At 60.1% G+C, this 21,369-nt stretch overlaps 5 protein-coding genes across 5 annotated transcripts; 2 read left to right on the top strand and 3 right to left on the bottom strand.

Annotated features, from left to right (window-relative positions):
• Positions 1-1,001: 1,001 nt before the first annotated feature.
• On the top strand, positions 1,002-1,856 carry DCS_06779 (secreted protein; the record flags this gene model as incomplete). The annotated part of the gene is made up of 4 exons (XM_040804067.1): positions 1,002-1,070; positions 1,142-1,275; positions 1,360-1,516; positions 1,605-1,856. 4 exons carry the CDS (start codon positions 1,002-1,004, stop codon positions 1,854-1,856), a joined length of 612 nt encoding a protein of 203 aa, XP_040654171.1.
• Positions 1,857-2,441: 585 nt separating this feature from the next.
• DCS_06778 (cell wall glucanosyltransferase Mwg1) lies at positions 2,442-3,845 on the top strand (the record flags this gene model as incomplete). Its single annotated transcript, XM_040804066.1, has 3 exons — positions 2,442-2,544; positions 2,644-2,954; positions 3,135-3,845. 3 exons carry the CDS (start codon positions 2,442-2,444, stop codon positions 3,843-3,845), a joined length of 1,125 nt encoding a protein of 374 aa, XP_040654170.1.
• Positions 3,846-4,351: 506 nt separating this feature from the next.
• DCS_06777 (Sec7 domain-containing protein) lies at positions 4,352-8,927 on the bottom strand (the record flags this gene model as incomplete). Its single annotated transcript, XM_040804065.1, has 2 exons — positions 4,352-6,369; positions 6,470-8,927. 2 exons carry the CDS (start codon positions 8,925-8,927, stop codon positions 4,352-4,354), a joined length of 4,476 nt encoding a protein of 1,491 aa, XP_040654169.1.
• Positions 8,928-14,700: 5,773 nt separating this feature from the next.
• DCS_06776 (uncharacterized protein) lies at positions 14,701-16,289 on the bottom strand (the record flags this gene model as incomplete). Its single annotated transcript, XM_040804064.1, has 2 exons — positions 14,701-15,727; positions 15,835-16,289. The coding sequence occupies 2 exons, from the start codon at positions 16,287-16,289 to the stop codon at positions 14,701-14,703; spliced, it is 1,482 nt and encodes a 493-aa protein (XP_040654168.1).
• Positions 16,290-19,233: 2,944 nt separating this feature from the next.
• On the bottom strand, positions 19,234-20,696 carry DCS_06775 (2,5-diketo-D-gluconic acid reductase A; the record flags this gene model as incomplete). Its single annotated transcript, XM_040804063.1, has 2 exons — positions 19,234-20,226; positions 20,292-20,696. The coding sequence occupies 2 exons, from the start codon at positions 20,694-20,696 to the stop codon at positions 19,234-19,236; spliced, it is 1,398 nt and encodes a 465-aa protein (XP_040654167.1).
• Positions 20,697-21,369: the final 673 nt, after the last annotated feature.

The following is a 21,369-nucleotide window of genomic DNA, read 5'->3' as shown; positions in this document are numbered from 1 at the left end:
CGGGCACGTAGAAAAATGACGAGGACGGCGTCAGGATGCTGATGCCGGATATCCTCCTCGACGCACATGCCGTGTCCGCCTGCAGGTGTCAGGGCTAGGCCCGGAACCGGCAGCAAGTCTCCGAGATGATGATTCTGGCCCGTGCTGCCAGCTATTCAGGCCTCTGGAAGCTCTCGCAGACCCTGCCACCAGGGCGACCGCCCGCCGTGTTGCAGCCGGCATGTCGCAGCCGGTACGTCGCAGCATCAGCTGACCATTTACGATGGTGCTTGTCCCGAGCTAGGATATCCGATGAGTTTTCATTCTCAAAATAGCAGATGACAGTCCCATGGGCCCTGCCGGCACGCACGACTCCTCCGCTTATATACTTCCCCTTCGGGCAGGTTGTTATCGTCCCCGACGCTCTCCACACGGCTCCTGCTACCCCACGGGATCCGGACCTACTCGAACAAGCTCTCTAGAACCCTAGCCTATCCCTAGGCTGCCGCCGAAATGGGGTCTTCATCAGCCGTGCTGATCCTGCCGTTCGTGTGCGCGTATGTCTACGCGGTATGCATGTGTGCTCACGAACATGCGTGCCCTGCTATTCAGCCCAGGCCCCGCCCACGACGGATCTTGTTGCGGTCTCGGTCAACGACTTGGACGAAGCATAGCACAGCTCCATGCACTTGTCATTCTTTTCGTCCAAAAATCGGACAAATCCCGAATGGAAATCCGGGACTTTTGATGACCGATCCACAGTCTCGCCCATTCCAGGCTGAGTGCGACGAATATACACATGCTTGCCGGCATGCCCGTTCATTTCATGGCTGTACGAGCACGAATATGGGAATGCATCTACATGCATACCCCAGCTTGCTGACATGTAGCTGCGACACACGGCCGCCCAATGCCCCTGAGAAGTTGGACTTATATAAACCCTCATCGAAGCTCCCGTCGGCGAAGGAAGAGCGTGGCCGTCTCATCGAATACCCAAAGTTCACCCCAGAAAACTGCCCAGCATGCGATTCTCAGCACCCTCTCTGCTGCTCGCAGCGGCCGTCGCTCTCGCCTCCCCCGTGCCACAACCTGTAAGATGACAAGATAGCCCGCTCTCCTGCCATGATGGAGCGCGACGACGACGGTGTGCTGACAGCCACAGCCCGGAATCCCCAGTCCTGCTACTGCCAGGTCACTACTAGAGGGTCTCGAGGTCAGCTCCTCGGGCTCCGGAACTGGGTACAGTCGCAAGAAGTTTCCGCACTGGGCGACGGTCGAGGGTGCTTGCAACACTCGGTACGTGCCAATCCACGCCATGCCGCACATAACATGTGTGTGTGAGCGTGTGTGGAAACACGGCCTTGCTGACGGCGGATCCAGCGAGTTTGTGCTGCAGCGAGACGGCATCGATGTCGAGACGGACGATAGCTGTGCGGCAACGTCGGGCACCTGGGTGAGCCCCTACGACGGTGGCTCCTGGACCCAGGCTAGCGACATCGACATTGACCACATGGTTCCCCTCAAGAACGCGTGGATAGTAAGCGGTCCCCCCCTATTCGCCCTCTGGTTCCCTCGTCTGCCGTGTGCGTGTGATTGACGGGGAACGATGCTGATTGACAACACAGTCTGGCGCGTCGGCTTGGTCCACCGAGAAGCGCAAGGCCTTCGCCAATGACATCACCCGCCCCCAGCTATGGGCCGTAACCGATCGCGTCAACGAAGCCAAGGGCGACAAGTCCCCCGACAGGTGGATGCCCCCTCTCGAGAGCTTCCACTGCATCTACGCCAAGAGTTGGGTCCAGGTCAAGAGCTACTACCGACTATCCGTTACCGACGCCGAGAAGGATGCGCTCAGCGGCATGCTGGATTCTTGCTAGCCTTGAACTTTCCTCGAGCACGATGAATTTCAGAAAATAAATTTATTGTCTTCTCGACGGGTGGATGCTCCTGACTGCAGCCACGTTGTTGCGTTGCGATGCGCTGTCCGCCGGCTTTGTTTGTGCCACTCGTGCGATGCATGGAGCTACGCGACCTAGGATCAACGGCTCAATCTCCATCTGCTTCCCCTAGTGATACCGTCCACGGTCATGATCAACTCGCACCGACCGATCAATATCTTGGCCGATGATACGTCACCCCCCGTCCGAAGTGAGGACTAACATCCGTTCGCTGTTCGCGTAACCTCTGTGCTCGTCCGAACAAGATCCTCCCCATCGAACCCCACCAACGCAAGCGATGCCACGACCCTGTGCGAGTCGTTGATTCACCTCAGGTGGCGAGATGTTCCTCCATCGTCATAAAAACCCCGTCCTCGCACACGAATGTTCCTTCTTACATTATGCACTTCACCCGCCAGCTCGCCAGGTTATCATCTGCATCCACCCTGTCATCGTTCTTTCCGAGCCCTCGAGCCCAAATATCGTCGCTAGCTGGCTTTTCTGTGTTGTGTTTTGCTGCCCAAGATGGTGGCGAGCCTGCGCTTTCTCGCTACCTTGATGGCCGTTGCCGTTACCAAGGCCAGCCTCGAAGACCTGGCCTCCTGCGATCCTCTGCGGAAGGGCACATGTGAGTCCCCCCCTTCAGATGGCACGTTCCTTTGTGCCCCAAGGAAGTAAGACAACGGTTGTGCTCGGACGTCGTGTATTGAGCGGACCTTGTTGTCAGTCTGCCCCCCAGATCCGGCCTTGGCCGGTAACATCTCCATCGACTTCTCCAAGTCCGGCTGGGACGGCGGACTCGAAGACTTCTGGAGTGTGGACGAAGCCAGCCTCCATGACAAAAAAAGGCTCGATTTTGATACGGATGGTAACGATGGAGTCGCCATGACAATCTCCAAGGAGGGCGGTGCTCCGACCTTGACAAGCAAGAAATACTTGCTGTTCGGCAGGGTCAGCGTCACGCTCAAAGCTGCCAAGGGACGTGGTCTCGTCACGACACTTGTATTGAAGTCTGATTCTGGCGATGAGATTGACTGGGTATTACCTTTTTGTTCTTCGTCTCCCTTCCCTCTCTCCTTGCAAGGTTTTCGTATCATTTCTGCAACCAATCTCGAGCACAACCGCACTCGCGCGCATAAACGGTTGTGACTACATATACGCATAAACTCGAAGGCACACATATATAGCATGCACAAGATGTATTGACACCTGAATCAGGAGCTTCTCGGCGCATTCGACAACCAGGCGGCCACCAACTACTACTACGACGGCAAGGCGCGGTACAACGTCTACAATACGACGTACGCACTCTCTTCCTCATCCTTTGACGCCTTCCACACCTACAGCGTCGAGTGGACCGAGTCAATCCTTGAGTTTTCCATCGACGGCCACGTCCGACAGACCTGGCGTTTCGGCGACATTGCCCCCGGCGCCTGGCCCCAGACGCCGATGCGCATCAAGCTCGGTCTCTGGGCCGTCGGCGCCGGTCCCGACCGGAGCGGCCCCACCGACCCCACCGTAGATCGCGGTGAAGTCGCCTGGGCCGGAGGCGAACCCGACTGGGGCCGTGATGCCGGTCTGCACCCCTTCCGAGCCTACTTCCGCGCCCTCGAGATTGAGGATTACGTCGGTCACTGCGACGACATAGACGACGCCTCGAGCAGTGACGAAGTCGAGTACCAGTACGATGAGAAGACCTGGGGCTGGCAGAACGTTCGCATTCGGGGCTGTCGTAGCCGTCGGAGCGCGCCTCTTGTGCCGCCGTTGCCCGTTGCCGAACAGGAGCCATCGGCGACAGGTCACGGTCCTTCCCCCTCACCATCGGAGGAATCTGACGAGGATGACGAGAGTCGTGCGGCGGTCCTGGGATTTGCGTCGTCGCCGCCACTGGCCGCCCTTGTGTGCCTTGGATGGCTGTTCGCTTGGTAGATGAGAGCCGCCCATCCCGCCAAGGCGCGACCAGGAATCGAATTATGACTTTTAGGTTTCCGTGGAGCATGGAGAGGAAACAAGCATGATAAGACTGCTGCCACAAATCCCAATGGGCCGTGTCACCCTGCAGTTCGTTTAGTCTGCACCGAGTCCATGCGTTGTCCCTTTGTGAAAGCGCACCAACGAGTGGTTCATTCGTGAAGTCGTGACGAAGCTGGTGCGTTGCGCACACATGCACATCCCAGCTTGCCTACGCAGATCGTATTCACGTGCCATTCTCTACAAAGCCCCCACCGTTACAAATTTTCATGTATTGTGCATCTCGGTACACCTCGGTCGCCGTGCCGGACTGATCTCGAAGTCGAGAAATAAGACGCAAAAGTACCTGGGCACCTATACCGGTCGAAGGGGTTGGCCTGGTCGCGGCCACACGGGGTATCGTACGTGAAAAAAAAAACAGAGCATCAAGAGAGCAGCAATACGCCGAGAGAAAGGGGTTCGCGTCATGGCCTGAGCGTCTCGTCGCCATCTTCCTCGTCGTCGCCGTCGACGCCACCAGCAGCCATTTCATCGTCGCTGTCATCACCCCTCGCCGCGCCGCGCTCAAGGTCTCGTTCGGTGTACACCCTCTGCTTCCTCGCCTCCGCCTGCTGGAGGCAGTCGACGTAGGTTCGGAACTTGACAATCTCTCGCAAAAGGTATGCGCTCTTGCGCTCCCAGTTGGCCATGGCCTTGCTCGCGTTCTGCCCCCTCGGTGTGAAGGCCAGGAGCATCCGACTCCGGAGCTGGTTGTGAGCCTGCAGGTCCTCCTCGATCCTCTTCACATACACCGTCAGCTTCTCGAGCTGGGCCGCTTCCGTTGCGCTGCTCGGACGCATGCTCTGCGTCGGCGGCGCCCATTCAGCGATGTAGATGCGATCTCCGGGCAGCTTGCCGCGACTGCCGCTGTGGGTCAGCGACCCGGCCACCTGGTCGAAACTGCTCGCTCGGAAGCTGCTGGCCACGCTCGACCTTCTCCCGTGCTGGGCTGCACTGCTCCCAGGCCGCGTGCTCCTCGCGGCGCTCGGGTTGAGGGACGAGGCCGGCTCGTCGTCGGCAGGAGCGCCGACGCTTGCGTTGCTTACAATCGACTCGCTCCAGCCGTACTCGATGTTGCTGATGCCGCCGACGAGCGGGTGGGTGCTCAGGCGCGCGCTCCAGTAGTTCACCGTCGTGACGAACTCTCGAATTATCTCGGGCGTGCCCACCTGGAACAGGTGGACGGCACCCGTCGGCAGGCTCAGCGCCCACACGTGAGGTCTCATCCTCGAGTACCCCGGCGGCGGAAGAGCCGAAGCCAGGGTCAGGCGCAGGCTGAAGGTGCCGAGGCTCAGCGCGTTGTCCTGCCAGTTGCCGCCGCCGACGGGACCGCTCGGCTTCCCGCCGTTCCGGGAGCGGCCCTTTTGACGGATCGACTTGTGGGACGTGAAGGAGAACAGGCTCATCTGCCCCTTCTGGATGACGGCGAAGACTTCGTTCCAGTTGCGTTCCTTGGCCTTCTTGCCGACGCCGTCGAGGTGGTGCTTGTGCGTGACCAGGCCCTCCTTCACCCACGGCGGGCCGGCCAGCTCGAGCGACTCGTCCGCGAGACACGGTGCCGGCGGCGCGTCGGCGGCCGGGAACGACGGCTCGTGGCCGCTGGCGTCCTCGTCGCGGATGATGGCCTGGCTCAGCGCGTTGGCGAAGCCGATCGACTGCTTATAGTCGCCGCGGGGTACGGAGGAGGCGAACGAGTCTTGCGACATGGATCCCTGGGTCCGGCCCAGCGAATACCGACTCCAGGTGGCCGTCGACATGGTGTGGCTCCACATGGAGTTGCCGTCGTCGAAGCTCGTGCGGCTCGACGAGAGGCCGGTGCGGCCGAGGCCGGGGCGCGAACGGCTCTTGGAGGTCCATCGGGAGGATGCCGTGCCCCTTCCGTCCGTCACCCGACCGCGGCTCGAGAGCTGCGTCTCCGACGGCGCCTTGCTCAGGACGCTCGGGCTCCTCCTCAGCATCGAGATGACGGACAGGTTGCCCGGCGGGAGGGTGGGCGAGACGACCTGCCTCTCGGCCTCGGCACCAAACAGCGGCAAACGCTGGTCGCGAATGGAGGCGTAGATGTTCTTCAGCACGACCTCGACCTGCTCCTCCCAGGCTCGCATGGACCCGTGAAAGGGCGCCTTGACGAGCGGGCCGCAGTCGTCCACGTCGCCGCCGTGGGGGTCTGAACGTGCGAGAGGGCGGAAGGAATATCGAAGGCTGGACCGGTCGTAGTCGGGCGACGAGCGCCCCTGCACGCCGCTCAGCAGCGACGATTTCTCCGGAAGGATGGTGGGACGTCCGTTGGTGGCGGCGGCAGGCGCCGACTCGTGGGCGGCGTGGGCGATGGTCGTCATGGTGTTCTTGACGAACTGGCTGCGCGTCATCTTCTGCTCGATGTCGGCGAGGTGCAGGTCCGTGTTGAGCAGCATGATGGAGTAGCAAATCATGTGTATGACATCTACCTCGGACTGTCAGCGGCTTCCGTTTCGCTTCATCCTCTCGCGCGGAAGCAGGATGCAGAAGGGGCTTCCGAAGGACTACGGGAACAGCACACGTACCGGTCGCCTTGAACCCGTGTCGCGGGTTGCAGGCGCACCACCTCTTGGAGAAGGCCACGAGGATACGATCGACCTGCTGCGTCTCGGCGCGCAGGACCAGCCGGCCGCAGAGGCTGCGCATGGCGGCCAGGACGCCCTGGTCGGTAAAGTCGTGCAGCTCCATGTAGGCCTGCAGCGTTCGTTGACGGCCGGGGCCCTCCTCGCCCAACCAGGCGGCGGCCTTGGGTTTCGGGACGAAATCTTCGCATCCATCGAAGACGCTTCGCGCCTTTTGGCGGTCGTCGTCGGTGGGCTCGCCGGCGTCACACTCGGGTTCGTCGAGGGATTCGTACGACTTCATCAATTTGGGGGTGCCCAGCATCGTGGGACTGCGGTCGCCGGCACTGTCGACGCGGACGCTCGGGGGGGCGCTTGGGGCCGTTCGGTAACCTGCGTCTGTGGAGCTCGAGGCGAGGCTGGAGCCATCCATCGACGGGACGAGGTTGGGCCGAAGGGGCTCGTGACCTGTTGGCTCGGACGAGACCAAAGCGCACTTCTTGCCGCGATGAAGAAAGGCGCTCGCGTCATTGCCATCCTGCAACTTGGCCGTTTTCTTGCCGTCCTTGTCCTTGTCTCCGTCACGGGCCACGCTCGCCCTCTGGCGTCGTCGCGAGGTGCCATGTTTGTCCTCGACTTCCGTTTCGAACTCGCTGCCGGCGTCGACGTCGAGGTCAAGGTTGAGGCCGAGGCCGCCGTCAGCCTTGCGGAAGGAAACCTTTTCCTTGTTCGACCCGGCCGTTTGGGTGGGCGGTGCCGGGGCCGGTCGCGATGGTGTTTCCGGATTCTCGACCGGTTCGGCTTCCGTGTCGGGACGGACGGTGCGGATGCGTGCGTTCGGGCTCAGCTCGTGCGAGTACTCGGGAGAGAAGTCCTTCCTATAGCCGTCGCGGGCCGCAGCCGTCGTGCCGGGGCTGCCGGTGACGTCTGCCGGCGACTCCGACGAGGGGGGCCCGACGAGGCTTGATCCCGTGGGCGTAGGGCTATCGGTGAGGTAAGGACTCATGGCGTCCCGCAAGCTCGCGGCAGGGCTCCGCGGCGCCGACGGCGGATGCTCCTCGGGCGCCGGCAGGACGACGGGATCGAAGGGAGGTGGCCGGCGAGGCGTGTCCTTGGCCGGCGTGGCGGGTGCGTCGTCGGCGTCGGCTTTCCTTCGTCGGCGGAAGAAGGAGGCGGTCGAGGACTTCTTCTGCAGCGGCGGCTGGCAATGCAACGACGCATCCCGGGACGAAGAAGCCGCCGCAGGATCGGATTGGCCCTGCTGGCGCGACCTGTCGGGGCGGCTGGACGAAGCGAGGCGTGGCGGGCAGGAGGCGGCGTTGCTGCTGCCGCTGCCGTTGCCGGTGGTGGTGACGTTGCCGCCGGCGCCGCCAGAGGTGGCCAGGTTGCCGCCGGCGTTCCTGGAGGAGGCGCCGCCGCCGAAGACGCGGCGGAAGAAGCCTTGCCTCTCCTTGGCGGGCGTCGCGTCCGACTCGTTGGACTTGCCATAGCCGACGCTCGGGGCAGGAGCCGAGTCGAACTCGGGGCTCGCCATGGCAGTCGCTCTCGTGGCTCGCCTGCCCTGGCGGGGAGAGTCCTTGAACGAGCGGATCGTGCTACGCCTGCGTTCCGTCGTTTGCGAGGCGCTAGGCTTGGGCGGAGGAGGGGGTGGGATGAGGGAGATGGCGAGGTCGGAGGGGACACGGCGTGGCCCGATGGGGACTGTCGGGGTCGGGGCCGAGGTGCCGTCGTCGTCGTCGTCGTCGTCGTCGTCGTCGTCGTCGTCGTCGTCGTCGTATTTGGGGAAGTCGACGCGAAAGGGGGACGAGGTGATGAGCGGCTGCATCGTCGCCGCCACCGGGCGCTGCTCGCCGTCGATGCTCCCGTCGACGTCGGTGCCGCTTCGTCTGTAGGCGGTAGGCGGCGGGGTCGTCGGCCGATGATGGTAGGTCGCGTCTCGTTCTTGCTTGCTCTTGGTTTTGCTCTTTCTCCTGCCCCTACTCTTGCCGCCTTTGCCGTTGGTCGTCTTGTCGCTCTTGTTTTTGCTCTCGCGGACGGTGCTGCTGGAGGCAGGCGTGCCCTGGTGGGTGGAGGAAAAACGGCTCGAGTCGGAGGCGTGGGAACCGTTGCGACGGTGGACGTGCTGACCGCTCGTCAGTTTCGCTTTCGAACTTGTGGGCCGTTTGGTCGATGGCGACGCATCACGGCCAGCGGCCACGCCGGCGGGCTCGGCGTGCTGATGATGGTGATGGTGGTGTTGTCGGCGGCGTGGGGGATGTCGCTGCTGCTGCTGCTGCTGCTGCTGCTGCTGTCCCATGGAGAGTTGGTCCAGGGACAAGAGCATGTTCGTGACGAGCGAGTCACGGGTCACATCGCGGGGCGACAAGGACAGGTCGTGGGAGTCGCGCGAGCCAGCGGACGGGGAAGGGATCGGCATCTCCATTTTCGTTGGTGACAACGAGCAGGCAGCGTCTCGAGCACCAAAAAGAAAGCATTGGCGGCGCTCTCGCACTCGTGGTAGTCGGCAGAGACAACGACTTACTCGCTCGCTCGCTCGCTCGCTCGCTCCCTCTCCGCCGGGTGCGAGGAATGGATGGAGCCGGTGCTGGTGCTGGTGCTGCTGACCCTCGTGGTCCGCCGATGATTTCGTTGGCCTCGCTCCGCTTGATCCTCCGAGGGACGGCGCTGGGTGGCGAGTTGTTGGTTGGTGGCGTGTTGATTGGGAGGTGCGAAACAGCACAGTAGGCGTGCATGCACGGCACAGTACGTGCGCGGCACGGCACAGCACTGGTTCGGGGTACTCGGTACGTGCGAGCAAGTATTTCACCCTCCCCAAGCATGCTAGGTACTATTAGGTAGTAGATACATATGCCTCGTGCAGGGAGCGAGTGCTAGGCCGCGAGTGCAAGGTGCCTGACTTGGTCGAAACAACAGCACAGGACAGGTACTCACTGCCTCGCAAGCACGCCTGCTTGTGTACAAGTAGAGGGTGGTGGGCGTACAAGGAGGTCTATTGCACATGCACGCGAAGAAATTGCGTGCTTGTGCGTGCGTGCATGCGGCAAGGAAATCACCGCGTTCCACGCTCACTTCTCATCTGTCATCTGTCGTGGCCGCCATCCTCGTGACCGTCGCGGAGCTCGTGTCTCAAGACGGTCGGCAGGGAGGGTTCGCCGTTGACTTCAGGGTTCTGCTCGCAGCATCAAGTGGGTTCCAGCACCTGGGAGCTAGAAAGGGGCGCCGTTCTCGTTCCAGCGTTCGCCGCAGCAGGCACGCTGTCAAGAGTGTCAGGGTCCGATGTCTGCAGGGGGTTTGTCTGACGTGAATTCCCGACGGTACATGAACCCTGCAGTAGGCACGGAGTACGGAGTATTAGCGTGGAAGTAGTCGGTAGAACACCAACTGATACTACTGCGTACAGTACGTGTGCTTGAGCAGCAGTGTTGCACAGTACAAGTAGGTTAGTACGTACGGAGTGCTCCGCAAAGGTAATTAAATTACGTGGTGTACATGTACTTGTAGAACGAGATGACAGCTGTACCTGTGCATTCGTCGATGGAATGCACGCATTACGCTCCGTGCCACTCACTGTTGCTGGTACATTGGTATGAGTGCCTACTGTACTCCGTACCTGCAACTAAGTAGTAATTACATGTGCAGTACGTACTGTGCAGCACGTACTGTGCAGTACGCAATACGCCGAGTACATGGGCCACCATAATAATCGTAAAGGTAAAGGACTTGATTGAACTCGTACTTGCATGGATGCACATGCATACAGTACTATAAGCATTTTCTTGAACGCCACGCATACTGTGCTCACTCGCACTGTACCTGCCTGTGCATCACTTGTATGGTGGTACGGAGTGCATGCGCAGGAATTTCGCACGTCAACAGTACTACCCTACTGGTGAACATGGACGTGCCATGTGCTCCGCCTTTGTTGCAACGCCTTCGGGGAATCCCTTGTCGAGGATTTTCTTGAGAGCAACCTCTGGTCAAGCAAATGCCCTTAGCTTGGAAAATTCTGACGCGGCGACCGAGACTCGACCGTCAGGATGGCCGATACGATGTAGGTGAACGGGCATAACAACAGGGCATGACGCTGGCGAATGCCGCCCAAGCCCAGGCCGGGCAGAAAATGGTCGTTCCGAAACACTCGGCCCCTGGTTTGCATGCAATGGCCTGGTTCGCTTCGGCCAGGCTCCACGACGGTGCATGCACGTTCGAGCATGGCCGGGCACGCATGATGCATCGTTCAGAACATTGCTGCAGCTTCACCTGCACTTGGCACAAGCGCCCACGCTAAGTGGTCCCGCACATGCATGTTGCCACATGACATTTGCAATAATACTTGGTTGTACACATAATACAACTGCAACCGCTTTCTGTCTTGTACATGCATGTAGGCATGCGGTGTCCAAGTCTTACTACGGAGTACTGGTACTTGAGAATAACTACGTGGACAGCACGAAAATGCAGAGTGCATACACACACGTACGGTATACGGTACTTGTACTCGAGATTGTGCAAGTAAGTGCTCCGTACGGAGTACAAGTACAAGTACCGTGCCGGGCAGGCACCGTTCGCCTCGCCTTGGCTCAGTCGACAAGTCGAATGCAAGCGACATGACACTTGTACTGCACTTACACGCACAGTACTTGTAATACTCTGTACAGTTCCATGTACGGAGCATGCTGTAATAATACTTTGATTTACTGTAATCCGTAGTGTTGGCGCCACAAGTATTACAACGGCAGACATTTGGTAAGTAGTACTACAGTAGGCCACTTCCTACCTAGGTACTAAGTATTACATATGTACCTACTGCGATACATGTACTCCGTACTCGCAGTACACGCCATACACGCCGATATAAGTACGGAGCTTACCTCGCACCGTTGGGAAAGGGAAGAAATGACCTTGCGCGAGGTCTTTTCCGTCCGCGTCGCAGCCGACATGGGTTGACATCAAAGCAGCCTACTGCGTCCGAAACGGTGGACATGGAGGGAGTACACGTGCATGCATGGACGGGCACGTAGGTGTACGCCTAAGAGCGTTTCAAACATCCATGCGGAGACGAAGCTTTGCACCGCCGCTACATCTTGCCAGCTGCCCTTCCGTTGTTGGAATCGTGCTCTATTCCGGCGTGCTTACGGTGATGCACGTACATGTACATGTACATGTGCGCTCCACGCACGCCAAACGAATGCCAGCCAGCCCTGGCTTTCACCAGCTGGGCCGACCGCCTGTCTCGTGCGTGCCGCTGGCGAAATGGGCTCGGCAAAATGAGCCTTGCAATTTGCAGATGCAAGGATTGGCAAGACCCTGATTTCTACAAGCACATGTAATTACTGGCCCGTCCTTGCTTTGCGAAAAGCATGTAAAGCGCACATGTAACTTGAATCAATAGGTGCACGGCGCTGCTAGCAGATGGTGGAGGTTGTGGGGGCATTGGACAAGTACAGAGCACGAGTACGTGTACCTGTATCCGTACGGAGCACTTACTTACAGTACAGAGCATGCGTTGCAAGTATACAATTCCAAGGTTGGTACTTTGTAGCAAGGGCCTGCAATGTGATGGCGCCCGATGTGATCATACATTGCCATTCCTTGAATGCTACTAATTACAGCGCTCGTGCATGTCAGTCAGTAGGTAATTACAAGTGCAACTGCTCAGGTGCACAGGTGCACCCCGTACTTATGACCCTGTAAGTACTAGGTACTAGTTGTACTTGCACCCATCCATGTACAGTGTGCTCTGTACAGTACAGGCTGGATGGAGTACGGAGTACGCACGCTATACTTGCAACTACAACTACATGTAGTATATGGTGGGGTGGCAAAAGTGTCGATTCACCTTGTTGCAGCATCGCCACCATTGAATTGAATCGTCACTACGGAGTACTTGCTCCGCACAGAGTAATACTGTGCTCGTAAGACGAAAGTGATTCTTACGAGTACATGTACAAGCAAGTACGTACAAGGCAGGCCCAACGGCTAGCCAGCGGACGGCAATGTCCTTCCAACGTGGCATGTTCCCGACCGCTGCGAGTACATGGAACCTGCTGCACCGAGGCATAAGGTGTCTGCGTACTGTACCAGCCTCGCATGAGCCATCTCGAGTTCGTGTCCTTGTGTGCCGTGTCACTCTGCCATCCAAGCGATCTTGACGAACCATGCTGCAAAAGTATCACTTGTACGGAGTACGGAGTGAGCACATGCCGGCAGTCGTCGCACTCTGGCCCCGCCGCGATGGCAACACTCCCCACTCCGTATTCCTTGCTTTCCGCCGTCCCCTGGATCCCATTGTACATGTACAACTACGTGCACCTACAGTAGGTCTACAAGTACAACTACGTACACCTAGGTCTACTTGCAAGTACAACTACAGTACGTACATGTACAGCTACTGTGGTATCTACAGCACAATCATGCATCACCTTCGCAGGCCAACCGTAGCAGCGAGGTGCCGCCGCCGGCTTCGAGGCCCTGGGACATGCTTTTTCCAACTGCAGGTGTGGAGCGGAGCGTCCTGTCAGTGTGCATCACCGAGTGCTAGGGTTGTTGGTGGATTGGTGAGCGGGCACTCGCGTGCTTACCGACTTATAGGCTACACCTAGTATCTAGCCACACCTGCAGAGTACCAGCTGCGCCTACAGAGTACCCAGCGGCACCTACAGAATACTAGTTCCCAGCGGCACATACAGAATACCCAGCGGCATCTACAGAATATCCAGCGGCACCGACAGAGTACCTTGGTAGCTGCACCTACACGAGTACGGACAAGTCAAAGTGGGTTAATGCATGGGCGAAGCTTGAAGAGCACGATGTCCTCACCTACAAGGTACTAGGTATTACAGTATACGTTTGGTTTTGGTATTATCTACGGAGTAAGTACAGCTACGTACTCCGTGCGGCGTACTCCGTATATGTATAGCAAGTAATAATAAAACACGCCTACAGTACAAGCTTAGTACCTAGGACGTACTTACTGATTAGTAATACCTAGTACTCCGTAGGCACGTACTTAATTAAGTATGCTACGAAAGTGGGGTGGCAAAAATGTCAATTCAATCTGTAGCAGTAGTGCCACTAAAACTGAATCGTCATTTTTGTCAAGCGACTGTATGTGTAGCACCTACAGCTACCTACGGCTGCATGTGCAAAGACATCATACAGTGTCAACCTGAGCCATTTGATGCACCTTGACATGGCAGCAATTCCAAGTGGCATCCATGAAGCCTCCATGATGAGTCAATCGGATTCCGGCCGCATCCCAGCCGTATCGTCTCCGTGCGGTTCAAGTACGCTGTGCCTGGTGGTGGTACCGTACGAGCTACGTCGCGGGCCACGGCACGAGAGCACATGGCTCCCTACCCAACTGGCCACCCACCCACGAAAGGCGGTTGCGAGGATTCTCGTCCTTGCTCCGTGCTTGCAGCCTCTTTCCAAGCACATGCCGGCACTGGCGAGACGCAAAAGTCTGCACGGGGTCCGTTTTGCCTCTTGTTCATATCCTCCGCCGCCCATGCTCTCTGCCGTTGATACGCCCTGTCGTTCAGCCTCCTCCAGGCGGGCAAACACAGGCCGAGGACGTCAACTACGCCGATGCTTGCGAGTCAAATGTACATGTGCGCGATGCAGCATGCGTCATCGTATGATCCGACCATGATCACACATTTTCTTGCGTCATCGGCCGAGTGGGTGATCAAGGTGGCTTTGCATTCATGCCCAGTCTGCACAACCGACTCGTGTGCTCCTAGGCTGCCGTCCACCCTCGAACGAGGCATCCGGCCGTCTGGGCCACAAAGAATACGCGCCCCTCGTGCCGTCGAGCCATTCTCAACCTTGGGCCCCGTCGCCGTAGTGTTGCCAAGCTTTCCGACGAGGCACATCCTGAACGGCAGAAGGGTGCTTCTTTCGAGCTTTCCCTGGACGCCGTTTGGTGGCCGATGCGCCGTACCGTCACTCGAAGCCCCCCATTCCGCCGTGTGGAGAAGCAGAGAGCGCGCCATGGCTGGTCGATGGACCATCATCTCGTCGCGGCATCCAAAGTCGGAACATGGTCCGGGCATGAGGCTGGACGAGGCAGAACGGTGTGTCCGTCGAGGTAGGCATCCCGGTGGAAGGAGGCGGTCGGGAAAGATTCGATGTGCATCGGCTCGTTTGCGTCCTCGGCTTCGCCACGCGCCGTGGCTACATCCTCGCCGCCGTCACGAACACGTCACCTCCACGGTTTCCTGCCTTGTCGCCACGCGCACCGCCCCGTGTTGCGTCACGGGCGTCGGCGGCGAGCGTCCGTTCCGGTAGCTCCACAGCCGGCTCAGCTCCTTCACCCTGACGCCCCTCTCCTTGGCCCTCGTCGCGTCCGTCGCGCCGCAGACCTCGACTGGCGTGGCGATGGCGCCGGACCCGAAGCCTCGCGTGCCGGCGTAGGAAATGGCAAACGCCTCCCTCGCGCCGTCCATGGCGGCGCCCTCGTCGCCGACCTTGATCGGCTCGCGCATAAAGTCGTTGTCCTCGTCGGCACCGACGAAGCGCCCCGTCGTCGGATCTCGCTTCAGCGGGAACATGCCGTCCAGGTAGTGCTGGTTGAGCTGGTGCCCTCCTCGGCTGCTGGACCGGTTGAACAGCCGGCCGAGGAAGCGCGGCAGCTGGGGCGAGCCCATCCGGTTGGTCGAAAAGTGCAGCACGCCCCAGAGGGCGACAAAGTCGGTGCTGTGGGCGTAGTGCTCGATGTGGCCGATCGCCCTGTCCTTGGCCGCGACAACGGTGCGCGACGACCACGACTCCGCCGACGGCCGCGCCGGCGGCTCCACGGCCTTGCCGTCGAGGGTGTCGACGGGGCTCGCCGCCGGCGTGCCGAAGCTCGACTCGGTCACCATGGTCGTCATGGCCTCGAGCGGATTGGACCGCGACAGCGTCTGCGACGCGACGTGGCGATGCGGGTTGTTGAAGTGGTTCGCCGCGTTGCCAAACGTGTACACTTCCAGCTTGGCGAGCAGATCCTGGGGCGTCTCCTGCAGCAGCCAGTCGAGCACGAGGCCGCCCTCGATGCCGCCCTGCGAGTGCAAGATGAGGATGACCTTGGACTTGGCCGGGTCGTAGAGGATGTCTCGCAGCATGCCGAAGCAGAGACGCACCTCGCCCGTGGCGTAGGTGAAGTTGCGCTGGATGAGACACTCGACGACGTCGAAGAGGATGCCCGACGTGCGGTTGTGGATGCCCAAGACGGGTCGTCTAAAGGTCAGCGCCAGCCGGTTCAGGTTGCTCCTCATCCAATGCTCGCTGCGGCCGAGATCGGTCAGCCAGGCGACGGCGGCGCCGACGGCGCGACGAGAACTCACCCGACGGCAACGCCGTTGACAAACACCCACTGCTCGTGCGCGTGCTCCGGCAGCTCCTCGGCGTACTCCTCGGCCGAGCGGAAGAGGATGTCCCGTCCGTTCAGGAGCCTGCACAGCGCCCAGTTGACGGCCATGAAGCCGGCCACGCCGCCGGCCACCATCCAGATGGGGAGGAGCAGGCAGACGGGCAGGGCGAGCAGGAAGGCTAGCTGCAGCACGACGAGGACGAGGTGAACTCCGATGCAGAAGAGGTTGGGGAGGTTGGGATACAGCTCGTCGAGCTCGCCGGAGCCGTAGGGACGCAGGGGCAACAGGATCCAGGGCAGCGCCCAGCAGTAGACGAAGAAGTAGCGTACATCCTTGGCGAGGAGGCGCCATGGCATGTCGGTGTAGCCATAGTTGATGACGGTCGCACCGCCGAGCTGCGACTGGTAGAATTCCGTCGCCGACGGCATCGCGAGGTCCAGGGAGCGAGCCTCGAGTGTCGACGAGACTGGCGAGGCCGAGGGGCATCGCACGACGGACGGATCCTGCAGGCAGCGACCGGTGGCAACTTTGTCCTTGGTCCGTCGTCATCGTGGCGGTCAGCCATCTGCTGCACGGCGGAGCAGCCCATCGCGACGGCTGCAAGGTCAGCCGGAGGCTGCTGCCGGAGACGAGGGCGTCCGCTGCGTGTGCAAAAGGAGGAGCTAGCCGACGTGGTGACGGCCCCGTCGTCGACTCGGACTTTGCACCTTGTCCTGGGTTAGTCGATGCTCGAAAGCGCCTGTCCTTGTATTGCCTGCTGCACACCTACCGTACGTGGTAATACACCAACAGTATCAGTCTGTTTCCTGGTTCGTCGGCTGCAGAGTGCTGCGTGCCTACGGCGAGGGCATGGTCGGTGCCTGCAAGTGGCAGGTGGGTTCCGTCCAATCATCGTCCGTCTCGTGTTTGTCGCTCGGCGTGGCACAATGCTGAACAGCTTTACGCGCCCATGACCCGTATTCTGCCCAGCTCCTTGGGCGTTGAAACATGGCATGGCAGACACGATGTCGACGTGGGCGAGACGACAAGTCTGGGCGGCGGACGAAGGATGTGATGGAGTTGATCCTGCGGCTCACACAGTACATGCACTGTGCTTGTACTTGCATGTAGTGGCAGGTAATACCTGTACAACCATTCTCCGTACTCCGTACTTACGTACTTGCTAGGAATATGTACAAGTTTCTGTACTTTTTCTGTACTTTTTTTGTACTTTTTTTGTACTTTTTTGTACGGAGCACATGTTTGGGGTGTTTAGGACAGTGCCGTACAGTCCTTGCGAGTAAGGGCAAGGACAAGTAGATACCGTTCTGTACTTGTAAATGCTGTAATAATGGCTGTACTGAGCTGTAGGTGTCCGTGCCCTTGTATTCCGTACTGTGTTAAAGTGCCTACTGTACAGTACGTTCAACTAGAACTAGGTACCGGGAACAAAGTCCCCACTGTTCATGCTGTACAACTACTGTACTAGGCGAGTACAAGTACTGTACGGACTACGGAGTACTGTACTCCGTAGTGAACAACAATACGGAGTATTGAGTACGGATAGGGAGCACGGAGTTCAAATACCCATAATACTACGGAGTACCTAGTGCCTAGTACTATAGGTATTGCACTCCGTACTTCGGCACCTGCTGAACCAAGATCGCAACTAGTACCTAATTTGGGTGCGGGCACTTCGTTCTAGCACACCTTCTCCATACTAGTAGTGGATCGGGGAGGACGGGTATGGCCGGGCCGCCCTAACGATCCATTCAGCTGCCCACTCCGCCCCCCTCTAGTTCTGCCCCAACTTGGCGGTCCGTCGGCCACCCGCCAAGTCGGTGCAGTCACACACACACGTACTCCGTACTGCTGTTTGTGTTATTACTTGCTCGCTTACAACTGCTTGCAGGTGTGCACTCAATACCTACCTACGTACTCCCTACTCCCTAGCTCAGTACCGCCTAACAATGGCCAGAACAAACATGTGCAAGTGCTGATAAAAGCAAGTGCCCAGCTCGCCTGCGGAGGGCGAATTTTGTCGTTGGCGCTGATGGACGTCTCTTCCCTCGTCTGCCATGTACTTACTCACTAGCATTGAAGCAACACTTTGCTTTCGGTCGGGACTGCTCGACATGTATCGATGCCGCACCTTGACTCCGAAGCGGATGGGGCGAAGCCTGCTGGGCCGCGCACACGATTGTCGGGGTATCAATCATGGCACCCGCTCGCATCGCCCGCGTACGTCCGCCATTGTCGAGTCCCGTGTCCGTCACCGTCGCAGCGCCGGCCCTAGCCGGAGCAGCTGGCCAGCCTCTGCAGGCAAAGGGAACCGTGACAAGCGCCGAGCGCCGAGCGCCATCGCCGAGCAGCCGTCCCCCATGATCCTCAGCCTCGTCCATTTCTCTCCACGGATGGGCAGCGCAGCAGGCAAGCCACGCACCAGACAGGTGGTGGTATGCCGCCGCCTTGTCGGGAAAAGTACCGCCGCCAGCCAGCCGTCTTGCGACTGTCAAAGCGCACACGCCCTTACACGAGCCTTTCGCAAGTTGCGATTGGGCTCCGAAAATGGCAGCGCCGCAAGGGAGAAGGTGATGTGTGATGGTCGCATCACGCCAGCGACACACGCGCCCAACGAAAGCACGAGCGCGCCGCCATTATCCCCTACTGCCGTGACATGGTAAGCGCCTTGGTTGCTTGTACTCCGTGCTGTACACGTAATCAATCGAACGTGGCACCGCATCGCCGGCGGTGAGGTTGATCCGTCGTCCTCGTTCCGCGCCGAATTACTGGCCGTTCTGACTCGTGGTGGTGTGCATGGTCTGAAAAATGGGTCAACCCGTGTGCTCGGTCCGTCTTTGAACTGTTGGCTTGGTGGGAAATTAGCCTGCAATCATCCGTCAGGTTGTAGCGTCGCTCGAAGCTGTAGACAACGGAGCACGGAGCGAGCGCACACGCATCACGTTCGCAACCGGCATCGCGAGGCGAGAGATGTTGAACATGTATTTCATTCGCTCCGTGTGTAGCCGCACGGGGAGGGGAGGGGGGGGAGGGGCGGATGGGCAATGCCTCTAAACCAAACGTCATCGTGTCCCCATCATCCACGGGTATTCCGTCAAACGACATGGCATGTGTTCAAAAATGACCATGCATCCTCGAAGGGGGAGGGGCAGAGGAACAAGGGCGGGAGGTGACGAAAGTGGTTCCCATGGCGCCTCCCGTCACTTGCCAGCCATGATTCGAAAAAGTTCAGGCCCGCGAGCCCAGACCCCGAGCCTGGACGTGGAATGCCCGTGTGCCTTGGGATCGAGGCGGCTCGGGGAGGAGCGAGCACCTCCATCCGTCCGTCCGTCCGTCCGTCGTTTCACGTCGTCTTCGGGCCACTTCCTTCAGTCAGTCGCGAGACTTGTGCATGCTGCCCGTGACGTAGTTTTCCGAACCGAGGGCGTTGATGGCTTCCATGTCTTCGCCGGCGAGCTCAAAGTCGAAGCTCTCGAGGTTGCTCTGGATCCGGCTGGCCGTCAGGCTCTTGGGCAGCACCACGTTGCCGCGGGCCGCGTTCCAGTTGAGCAGGATCTGGGCCGCCGTCTTGCCGTACTTGTCGGCCATGGCCTTGATCGTGGGGTCCTCGAGCTTGTTCCCCCGCGCGAGCGGCGAGTAGGCCTCGATCTTGATGCCGTGCCTGTTGCAGAGCTTGACGAGAGCCTCGCGCTGGCAGAAGGGGTGCACCTCGACCTGGTTGACGGCCGGCACCACCGTGCCCTTCTCGAGCAGCTTCTCGATCTGCGCGGCGCCAAAGTTGGACACGCCAATCGACTTGACCTTGCCCAGTCTCTGCGCCGTCTCGAGCGCGCGCCAGCTCTCGAGCCGCTTCTCCTCGTCGTCGGCCGGCGAGTGGATGAGGTACAGGTCGAGGTAGTCGAGCCCAAACTTGCTCAGCGACGAGCAGAGGGCGTTAAAGGTGGCCTCGTAGCCGTGGTCGGCGTCCCACAGCTTGGAGCAGACGAACACGTCCTCGCGCCGCGTGCCCGTCTCCTCGAGCCAGCGGCGGATGGCGCGCCCGCACGCCTCCTCGTTGGCGTACCGCGCCGCCGAGTCGATGTGGCGGTAGCCGGCGTCGAGGGCCGCCGTCACGGCATCCTCCGTCTCCCGCCCGTTGGGCGCCTTGTACACGCCGAGCGCCACCTGGGGGATGGAGTGGCCGTCGTTGAGCTTGATGGAGGCGACCGAGGCGTCCGACGAGTCGGAGCCGCTGTGGGAGCGAGACCTCCGGCCGTGCGGCTTCCGCGCAAACACCTGGCGCTCGGCGCAGCTCGAGGGGCTCAGGGCCGAGGGAGCCATGGCGAGAGCCTGCTCCGGGGGGAGGGGAGGAGGGGAGGAGGGGAGCTGTCGAGGACGGGGGTCGCGGGGTATCGGCCTTGGGTCGGAGAGCGGCCGGAAAACAAACGGACCATGGCAGGAGACGGACCCTTTTCGCCGGCGGTTGCGCACGTTAAGTACTCCTCGACGGCACGCTCTCGCGATGTCATGCTCGCAGGGGACGACGACCCCCCCTGGCCCTCTGAATCACCACGGCAGCCGGGATGTCCGTGGCATTCGTCGCCTCCGTCAACCCTCGACGGCCGTCGGTTCAGGCCTGGGTTCGCAGGACACACAGCAGTGGACCGACCGGACCCCGGACCCGGCGAGTCAGCCAGCCAGCCACCCATCCGGCGGTGCGTGCGGTTGTGTTCTTTAGGAGCTCCTGTGGGTTCGGCCAGTGGAGAGGCTCGCGATAACGCGACTGCGGCATTCGTCCCGGCATCCGGCCTCTCGTTTCCGCGTCGCCAAGTAAGGGTCGCTTGCTCAGCATCCATGTTGGCCATGACACCTTGTTGGTGGGGCTTAAGCGACATTCAGGTCCAACCTCGACGAGGATCCACCAGCCGCCGCCTGTCCTGCGTCATGCCGCGTACACCAGGCCGTCCCTCGCAGCCCTCTGCTCGCCGCGGCCGAGAGGGAGAGGCTTCGGAAGCTCGCACCCGTCCAGCCGTTCCAGGTACCAAACGTCAGGCGGAGCCCGTGGCGCGTCGTTCCAACGACCGACGACCAAAGCCAACCCCCCTTCCCGCCGCCCTCACGGCCACCGTGCCTGTGCACCAAGATTTACGACCATGTACCTGTACTTGCGTGAGTGCGTTGCCCACGTGTACGAGCAAAGGCAGGGTGAGTGGCACGACTCACCCTTCTCGACGGACCAGAGTAAGAAGAGACGAAGCAGGGCCCAGGGTCGGGTCGCTTCGGTTCGCATCAACCTGTCAGAACGGCCACACGTCGTCGCCTATGGCGGCTGCTGGAGAGTCTTCCCCCACCGCGACGGCGGCGGATGAGGAAGCCTGCTTCTTGCTGATAATGCGGTGCACCCGGCCTAGAACCATGGCTCCTCGCCGTATTTGGTCATGTGCATTCTCGTCCGTCCGATAAACGACGGCCAGCAGGTTGCCATTGGTAAACGTCACGTTTCGGCGAGAAAGGGTGTGCCTTCACGTT

Source organism: Drechmeria coniospora, chromosome 03 (assembly GCF_001625195.1).
Source record: "Drechmeria coniospora strain ARSEF 6962 chromosome 03, whole genome shotgun sequence".
In the NCBI taxonomy this organism is placed as follows: domain Eukaryota; kingdom Fungi; phylum Ascomycota; class Sordariomycetes; order Hypocreales; family Ophiocordycipitaceae; genus Drechmeria; species Drechmeria coniospora.
Note: the sequence above shows the minus strand (reverse complement) of the source record. Positions and strands in the feature narration are given on the sequence as shown.